Below are 9625 nucleotides of genomic sequence, written 5' to 3'. Positions count from 1 at the left end.
CGGGTGATATATTAATGATATGGCATACTAGTATCACTAACTATTGTATGGGTGGGCTATTGTTTATTGTATAGGTGGGCTACTAGGTTGACTATAAATCAGTGGCGGACCTAGTAGAGAACGGTAGGGGGGTAGAGGATAATATATGATTGTTGGGGGGGGTGATGTCTACTACGCAACCTTCTTCTTGTAGACGTTGTTGGGCCTCCAAGTGCAGAGGTTTGTAGGACAGTAGCAAATTTCCCTCAAGTGGATGACCTAAGGTTTATCAATCCGTGGGAGGCATAGGATGAAGATGGTCTCTCTCAACAACCCTGCAACCAAATAACAAAGAGTCTCTTGTGTCCCCAACACACCCAATATAATGGTAAATTGTATAGGTGCACTAGTTCGGCGAAGAGATGGTGATACAAGTGCAATATGGATGGTAGATATAGGTTTTTGTAATCTGAAAATATAAAAACAGCAAGGTAACTATTGATAAAAGTGAGCACTAACGGTATTTCAATGCGTTGAAACCAGGCCTAGGGTTCATACTTTCACTAGTGCAAGTTCTCTCAACAATAATAACATAATTGGATCATATAACTATCCCTCAACATGCAACAAAGAGTCACTCCATAGTCACTAATAGCGGAGAACAAACGAAGAGATTATTGTAGGGTACGAAACCACCTCAAAGTTATTCTTTCTGACCGATCTATTCAAGAGTCCGTAGTAAAATAACACGAAGCTATTCTTTCCGTTCGATCTATCATAGAGTTCGTACTAGAATAACAGCTTAAGACACAAATCAACCAAAACCCTAATGTCACCTAGATACTCCAATGTCACCTCAAGTATTCGTGGGTATGATTATACGATATGCATCACACAATCTCAGATTCATCTATTCAACCAACACAAAGAACTTCAAAGAGTGCCCCAAAGTTTCTACCGGAGAGTCAAGACGAAAACGTGTGCCAACCCCTATGCATAGATTCCCAAGGTCACGGAACCAGCAAGTTGATCACCAAAACATACATCAAGTGAATCAATAGAATACCCCATTGCCACCACGGGTATCCCACGCAAGACATACATCAAGCGTTCTCAAATCCTTAAAGACTCAATCCGATAAGATAACTTCAAAGTGAAAACTCAATCCATTACAAGAGAGTAGAGGGGGAGAAACATCATAAGATCCAACTATAATAGCAAAGCTCGCGGTACATCAAGATCGTGCCAAATCAAGAACACGAGAGAGAGAGAGAGAGAGAGAGAGAGAGAGAGAGAGATCAAACACATAGCTACTGGTACATACCCTCAGCCCCGAGGGTGAACTACTCCCTGCTCGTTATGGAGAGCGCTGGGATGATGAAGATGGCCACCGGTGAGGGATCCCCCCTTCGGCAGGGTGCCGGAACAGGGTCCCAATTGGTTTTTGGTGGCTACAGAGGATTGCGGCGGCGGAACTCCCGATCTAGGTTATTTTCTGGAAGTTTGGGTATATATAAGAGGTGTTTGCGTCGGGAACAAGTCAGGGGGGTCTTCGAGGCGGCCACGAGGTAGGGGCGCGCCCAGGGGGTAGGGCGCGCCCCCACCCTCGTGGGTGCCTCAGGACTCTTCTGACCCATCTCCGATACTCTGTGGGCTTCTTCTGGTCCAAAAATAATCTCCGTGAAATTTCAGGTCAATTGGACTCCGTTTGGTTTTCCTTTTCTGCGTTACTCAAAAACAAGGAAAAAAACAGAAACTGGCACTGGGCTCTAGGTTAATAGGTTAGTCCCAAAAATCATATAAAATAGCATACAAATGCATATAAAATATCCTAGATGGATAATATAATAGCATGGAACAATCAAAAAATTATAGATACGTTGGAGACGTATCGGGGGGGCGCTAGTGACTATTTTTTTCTTCAAGCTTAGTCCCTACAAAAAAATAATCATTCTCTGTTTACTCTAATCTGGGGGGGACCCGCCCCCAACCATGGCCACATTGAGATCCCGCCGTCGCCGCCTCCATGAACAAGGCACCAATGCATCCCCTTCTTAGTAATCCTCTTGCACAATGCGTCACAATTATTTATTACTCCAGTTAATCTGCCCTTCAGTTCGCCAACTTCCATGAACTGTGAATATTTCGTAGAGCAATGTTAATGGATACTTCCTACAAATATTTCATTATGCTCATAGTTAACATAAAATTAGTGTATGTAGCAGAAATACTTAGTGGTAGCAGAGATGTCAACAAGGGACCAAATTTGTCTGATCCATGTGCATAGTTTCAGACCTACTTTTTCGCAAATTATTGAACTTAGCCATGGCTGATGATTTCACTGAATAAAATGTATGTTTGTTTTTTATTTTCACCTTGCAGCATGGATCCATGAATACACTAGACTTAAGAAAAAGAGTTGTGGTACCATCTAAACAGATTCAAAAAATAGTATCAAAAGTTACCCTTCGGTGTCCCCCGTGGGTTGCACTACTGCATAGGCAGGCGCACCCCAACCAATCCAAATTAAATGGTTACAGTAAGGGGCGGAGCTAGAAAAATTGGTCATTGGGTTCGCTCAATCACTCTTTATGATAACGTGATACTAATTTATGAAGAATAAAGTCTAACTGCAACAAAAGTATAACATCCCACCCGTAAACAATATAACAATATCACATATTATGTTGCATTAAAAACTGATGAGTGCAAGACAAACCGGTTCAATAAAATTATAAAAACACTTGGTTACATACCTAACTTTGTAGCTCCAAGGATTATTTTTATTTTGCAAAAAAACTTTTGATCTATTCATCTTCAATCATGACAGTACAACGAACACCAGAAATAACAAAAATTACATTCAGATCCGTAGACCACCTAACGATGACTACAAGCACTGAAGCTCCAACTTTAGCTTCTCATCTTCCTGTGAAATTAAAAAGAAGGATAAGTTAGTTTGACAAGTTTAAAATAAGTACCATCAAGCAAAAGAAGTCTGTAAAGTCACTCACATTTTAGAGTGACCTATTTCTATCTTTCATACAACTTGTATCATTATCCGAATCTGGTGACCGAGTTCTTTTCGAATAATACCGCTCCTTAGTGTAGATCAATCGAAGTCCATAGAGAAAAACAAATACAAAACTAGAGCAAAAAATCACTATGATACAAATCTATTGGAATAGATAGAACATAAATAAGAGAAAGGAGTATGTGACAATGTAATCTAATCGGGATCTAGTTACCTTAAATTTTGGGCTACAGTTGTTGCCGCTGTCGATCTGTAGTAGGGATGGCAATGGGTACCCATTACCCATGAACCCTATTAGGGTAAGGGCATGAGACAAAATGTTACCCATGGGTATATAAATAGTAAAATCTCAAACCCATCCGGTAGAGCGGGTACGGGTATGGGTCCCATACCCGTACCCGCATACCCATGTACCCTTATGAAATCTAACAAATATGGACAAATTACCTCTACACTTTGTCGTGAGTTTGTCAACTTAAAATTTATGACTATGTGTACTATTTATGACTATGTGTTGATGTTTTGTTGTGTAGTTGTTTACAAGGAAGTGTTGATTTTTATAAAATGTGTTGTTGTTTTAGATGTGTTGTTGTTTATAAGTATGTATTTATGTTATTATGTGTTGTGTTTATAACATATGATTGTATGTTGTTGTTTATAATTATGTCATGCTTAAATTAATGTTATTCAAACATGTGTGTTTTTACCCGCGGGTATCCATTTACCCTGTCGGGTGACGGGTATGGAAAAAAATTATACCCACTAGCGGATATGGGTACGGGGGATGGGTAAGCTCAAATGGGACGGGTAAGGGTATGGGGTGGCTCCACCCATACCCAAACCCTGCGGGTGCCATCCCTAATCTGTAGCGGCCTGCTTGCCGCTCGCGTACGGCGGACGAGGCCCCGAGCAACACAAACAGATGAGAGAAGAGATGTGATTTTGAAAAAGAACATATAGACTAAAAGAATGGAAAAGGAGCAGATGACGAGGCGTGCGGCTGCTTGCGTGCATATACACAACTTTTTTTTTGTTTGAGAAACTCGTATAGGCACAACATTTCTTTTTAATTAGATCTTTTTTGAGCAAATTTGTTTTTTAGTAAGATGTATGCACGTGAGTACGTGACTAATCACCAAGGGCTGCTAATCATGGTTTAGGCCTGGCCGCCTGGGCATGGACTTCTCATGGGCTTTTGAGTTTTGGGTCCTTTGCTTAGCTGTTCTCATGGCCCTCACGTTACTTGATGGGGTCAGCTTTCCTCAACAAAAATTGATGGGGTCAGGTAGAATTTTTTTACTGGGTTCAAGTCAGGCAAACATTGTACCTGCACGCACGTGCGATGCAAAAGCCGTTGGGTTCACTTGAAACCAACACTTCTACATTGGCTCCGCCGAGTATAAATAGTATGACAACTCTCTCTTGGCATATAATTAACCATGCTAAAACTAGTGATTTCGCAGTTTACCCAAACTACTTTTTTTTAGACTAATAAACCCAAACAACTGCTTTTTTTAGACAAACAAAGGGACCTCCTATACAACGCATTCTGCGTCATACAGAACCTCGACGCATAGAGTCGACGCGTGACTGGGCCGGCCCACCAACCCGCCCGTTTGTTGTTTCCTATCACGCGACGCAAAAAAAAATTAGGAAGAGTCGCGAGCCTTTAGCCACTACGGCAGGCACTGGCTACTGAAAATAAAGGCACCAAACGCTATAAGAATACACAACAAGGTTCAGATTTGGAAAACATTCCTTCAAAGTTGCGAACAGTTTTGAAATGCCGCAATTATTTTGATATTACAAGCTGTTTTCGAAAAGGTGATTTTTTAATAATTCAAATTTTCCTGGAAATTCCTAAATATTTTCTGAGATCACAAAATTAATTTTTGAACAAAAATTGAAAACAGGAACATTTTTTTAATTCAGAACAAAAAAGTTATAACACGAATATTCTTTTAAAATGTGAACAAAATTTGTATTTGTACGTTTTTTGGAAATGAGAACAAAAAACAAGGGGATACTTTGTGAAATTGCGAACAAAATGTTGAAACAGCGAACATTTCTTGAAATATCAGCAGTGTTCTGAAATAGTGATTATTTCTGAAGACGAGGACATTTTTTGATATCCCCGAACATTTTTCTGTTATTGTGATTTTTTTTCGAAAACAAGGACATTTTTTGAAACATGAAATATTTCTTGGAATTGAGAACATATTATGAAAACAAGAACAATTTTTTAAAATTCTGAAGAAATTTGAAAATGTGAAATGTTTTTTTAATTTCCTGAACATTTCTTAAAATTGTGAACTAATATAGAAAACAAGATTTTAATTGAAACACGAATATATTTTTGAATTTCTGAATAAATTTTGCAAACAAGGATATTTTTTACAATTCCTGAACTTTTTGGGAAATGCGAACAAATTTTGAAAGTGAAAATACTTTTGGAATTCCGAACAATATTTGAAATTTTCAGATAAAAGAAACAGGAAAAATAAAAAAAAGGACATAAAAAGGAAAAAAAACGAAAATGGAAAATAAAAACAGAACCAAAAGACGAACAATTTTTTAAACTTTGAATAATTTTTTAAATGTCCAAACATTTGTTGTAGATGCAAATAAATTAGAAATATTTTGAATTTGTGAACAAAATTTGAGAACTAGAACAAATTTTTGAAAGAAAGAAGTTTAGATAGCACGAATTTTTTTGAAAATTGAAGAACAAGTTTTGAAACGGAGAACATTTTTTAAATTCTCAAACAACTTTGGAAATGTGAACTTTTTTCAATACATGAACAATTTTTTTGAAAACTGGAACATTTTTTCAAAACTTTAAACATAGTTTGCAAAATGTGAACAATTTTTTAAACTTTAAATATATTTGTGAAAAATAAACATTTCTTAAATGCACACGAAATTTGAATAGTTTGAACACTTTTAAAATTATTAAAAATGAAAAAGTGAATGAAAGAAAAAATAAAGACTAGAAACAGAGAAACCAAAAAGGATGAAAAGTAAAACTTGAAAAAACACAAAAGGAAAAAAAGGGAAAAATAGAGAAGAAAAGGTAAGCAGAAAAAGGAAAACGAAAAACAAATAGAAAAAAAGTGTTAGGAAGCTTCTAGAAGGTTCCCAAAACCAGGAAAAACCGGCTGCGAACAAGCGAGAATGTTCCTAAAACCGGAATTGTTGAAACGTTACACGGGCCGGTCCACGCCCGAACGCTTGTTGGATCTCCTGTGCGTTCGCCCGACAACTTGCCGCATCGAGCGGCAAATAGCATATTCCACAAACAAACCGAAACAACTGTGGAGTATAAACTGGCGCTTAAGGTGCCGAATAGGGTTTGAGGAGCCCAGGGCCGAGCAAATGGCCTGCAGGCCCACCTTGTGCGCAGAGGCTCGCATGGCGATGGCGCCCGATCGTAACCGCCTAACCAACAGCCTTCGCCATGGCCTCTCCACCGCGCAGCGCCCACACCTCTACCGATGGACCATTTCCACGACGGGCAGCACGTCCGGCTGCGGAGCCGCGTGCATGACATGTACTACCTCCACGCCGACGACGACGGGGAGAGCGTCTCCATCAGCCGCCGCCGGTACTCGCTGAACGCGGCGTGGACGGTGCACATCTACCACGGCGACGGCTCGCACCTGCTCCTCCACGGCGCCGCTTACGGCCGCTACCTCGCCGCCGCGGCCAAGCCGGCACCGTTCGGACACCACGGCTTCCGCGCCGAGCAGCGCGACTACGACGAGCCGGTTCTGGCGGCCATCATGTGGCAGGCCGTCGACGCGGGCTCCGGGGACGGCGTCCTGCTCCGCAACATCGGCGGCCGCTACCTCCGCGCCAGCGGCAAGTTACGCAGGTACCTCCGGTGGAACGCCCGCGTCGGCGTCGAGTACACCGACAACGTCAGCGCCATGATGCACTGGATCGTCGAGCCGATCCGCCCCAGAGCGCGCCCGCCTCTCATTCCGGGCCCGATTCGGGTGAGTTCGCCATGTCCCGCTTCTCATTCCTGATCGCATTTGTGTTTTCGATCAGAAAATTCAGATTATCACCCTGCTTCTTTGATCTCCTGAATATGCATAACTAGGGTTCTTGGCGACTCAAGTGCAGACCCGCGTCCCCGGAGACCTCTCCGTCATCATGTTGGGGCGCAAGCCGGGCGGGTGGCGCCGGATTCGGTTCGTGCGAGCGAGCGACGAGGGGCTCTACAACGAGGACGGCTGGTCCGCGCTCCGTATCAGGGGGAGGTCCGTGTACCACCTGAGGAACGCGCTGGCCAGCCGCGTCGGCGACATCGACATCCACGGCCAGCGCCGCGACATGGTCATGTGCGTCCGAGCGGGACTCTACGGGAGGCTGACCCCACTCGTCGTCAACCTGCCTCACGGCCGCTACGGCGAGACCCTCGACATTGTCGTGATGCTGTCCGGGACCCCTGGTGAGAGCCTCTCTCCATGCCACAACTCAAACTTCCCATTTTCCTCCTAATGGTGGCAAGAAGTGAACAGCTAGTCTTGACTGCATTTGTTATGCACAATGTACAGATTTTGGTGTCGATACTTTTTCCTGCACGGCCATGATATTACTGATGTTGTTTAAGTAGGGTACTGATCTGCGTGTGTTTGCAAAATAGTTTACCGAAACTGTTACAGTAAAACCGTTTACTGAAAATGTACTGGAAAACAAGTTAACTGAAACTGTCAGGGGTTGGGAATTGTCTGCAACTGTTTCTCATTTCATCTTTCCAGAGAAGATACTAAGTTTCTAACCTGTGAACAAAATTCAGGTTGTATCGATAGTCCATAAAGATTAGTTCCTTGCACATTATAATTATATTGTTTCAGGTTTTGTCTTCTTGATCTTGTCAATATATTGATTATTTGTCTGCCGCCTAACTGCCTCATATTTCTGCTAATTCAGCCTATGACGCGCTGCGACACCCAGATGTCGCCGCGAAGTAGAGAAAGATCAGAGTGGAAGTCCTGACATTCACCTCGAAGTTTCGCTGCCTCAGACACAATGCCGGCAGAACTGGACGCCTACTTTTGCATATTGATATTTGATAGATAGATATAGTAGGTTGAGAAAAATAATCAGCTCTTGTGTTTCTTTTGCTAGCTAAACTTGCTCCGCTCTCAGGACAGGGGGAACCTGTCTATTTTGGCATCGCGGTTCTATGATTCTGACCTGCTGAAAGCGTTGTGTCCAATGGGTGAATAATTTCATAGCGATTCTGGTTGTAGTAATCGTTGCACTGTCGCTCTTCTGACATTCATCTCTGTGATGTGGTTGCTATTGCTTCCGGGATGAAGCATTCCACTATGGGTTCTGCAAATGAATCGACGATCACCATTCATTTTGGATGATGTACTTCACATAAATGGAAAATGCAGTGGTTATTGCAGTGTGATGATGATCATGTATTTTTTTTTACATTATGCATTTCATATAAATGGAAAATGCAGTTGGTTCTTCCAGTGGGCCGGTGGTCATGTATTTCTTTTAGACTATATGCATTTCGTACAAATAAAAAATGTAGCGGATTCTTGCTGTGAGCTGGTGATCGTGTTTTCAGTTGTGCTGTTTTGGGTGTTGGCCACGGAGTTTGCAACGTATGAACAACATTCAGGTTTTATCCAACAACAGTACATCTACATGAAAACTAGTTTCTGCACATTACATTGCTTTCAGGTTTTGTACAGAAGGTGCCTTCTTTTTCTTTTGTTGTCTTGTTTTAGCAATATGAGATTGTTGATCTGCCAGAACGGTTGCAGTGCCTGTGACATGGTGCTTAACTTCTTTAGTGTTGCCATCTGCGTCCCGCTTAGACGATGCATCTGGTATCAGCATCTAATCTTGTTCTTTTGGTTATGTGCAATAGCAGCTTCGTCTGCTTTCCAGGATTTGCGTGTGTTAATCGGATGGACATAATAAAGGATGCACAGAGGTCAGATGTGTATATTCTTCTAGCAATATAAGTCATTCTATTCTTTTCTTCGCTCAATCAAAATAATTTAGTTCATTGTAGGAAGTTCATCTGTCATGCTCTCCACGGAGCATAGGCTAAAATTCTCTTCGGCATGCGTTCTCCAGTTAGTAAGCTTTCTTGTGCTGCAATTTTTTAGTCAAATTCAGTCTCCCATTCAACAGTTCACTTTCCTTCTAATGCATTTACTACTGTTGAAGTTAAATATATCATGTCATAATAGTGTGCTCCCGGCCGGATCCAGTGCGTCGAGGCCATCTGCGCCCGCCGCCGCCGAGCCGCAGAGCTGCACCGCCGTGTCTACGGGCCGTCGGTCCGGCCGAGCGTGTGCAGACAAGGTGCTCGGCATAATGTCTACTCCCTCCGTTCCTAAATATAAGTCTTTGTAGAGATTCCATTATAAACCACATACGGATGTATATAGATGCATTTTAAGTTTAGATTCATTCATTTTGCTCCGTAAGTAGTCCATTTAGTGAAATCTCTACAAAGACTTACATTTAGGATCGGAGGGAGTACAAGGAAGAGAGAAGTGTGTGCATGCTGACGGGTAAGCCCTAATGAGTGGAGACTATTCAACGCACGCATGTGGCGATTTTTTTTGCCAA

The 9625-nt window shown here is 42.1% G+C and overlaps 1 protein-coding gene across 1 annotated transcript; it reads left to right on the top strand.

The window, feature by feature from the left end:
• Positions 1-6459: 6459 nt before the first annotated feature.
• Positions 6460-8270, top strand: LOC123169210 (uncharacterized). Its single transcript, XM_044587050.1, has 3 exons — positions 6460-7011; positions 7142-7469; positions 7952-8270. The coding sequence occupies exons 1-3, from the start codon at positions 6508-6510 to the stop codon at positions 7990-7992; spliced, it is 873 nt and encodes a 290-aa protein (XP_044442985.1). The 5' UTR covers positions 6460-6507; the 3' UTR covers positions 7993-8270.
• Positions 8271-9625: the final 1355 nt, after the last annotated feature.

Source organism: Triticum aestivum, chromosome 7D (genome assembly GCF_018294505.1).
Source record: "Triticum aestivum cultivar Chinese Spring chromosome 7D, IWGSC CS RefSeq v2.1, whole genome shotgun sequence".
NCBI lineage: Eukaryota > Viridiplantae > Streptophyta > Magnoliopsida > Poales > Poaceae > Triticum > Triticum aestivum.
This window is presented reverse-complemented; position numbering and strand designations above follow the sequence as displayed.

Excerpts from the sequence above, each read along its gene's own strand:
- LOC123169210 (XM_044587050.1), top strand. The coding sequence starts at position 6,508 with ATGGACCATTTCCACGACGGGCAGCACGTCCGGCTGCGGAGCCGCGTG. Across the intron at positions 7,012-7,141 it reads TCATTCCGGGCCCGATTCGG|ACCCGCGTCCCCGGAGACCT; the intron begins GTGAGTTCGCCA and ends ACTCAAGTGCAG. Across the intron at positions 7,470-7,951 it reads GATGCTGTCCGGGACCCCTG|CCTATGACGCGCTGCGACAC; the intron begins GTGAGAGCCTCT and ends CTGCTAATTCAG.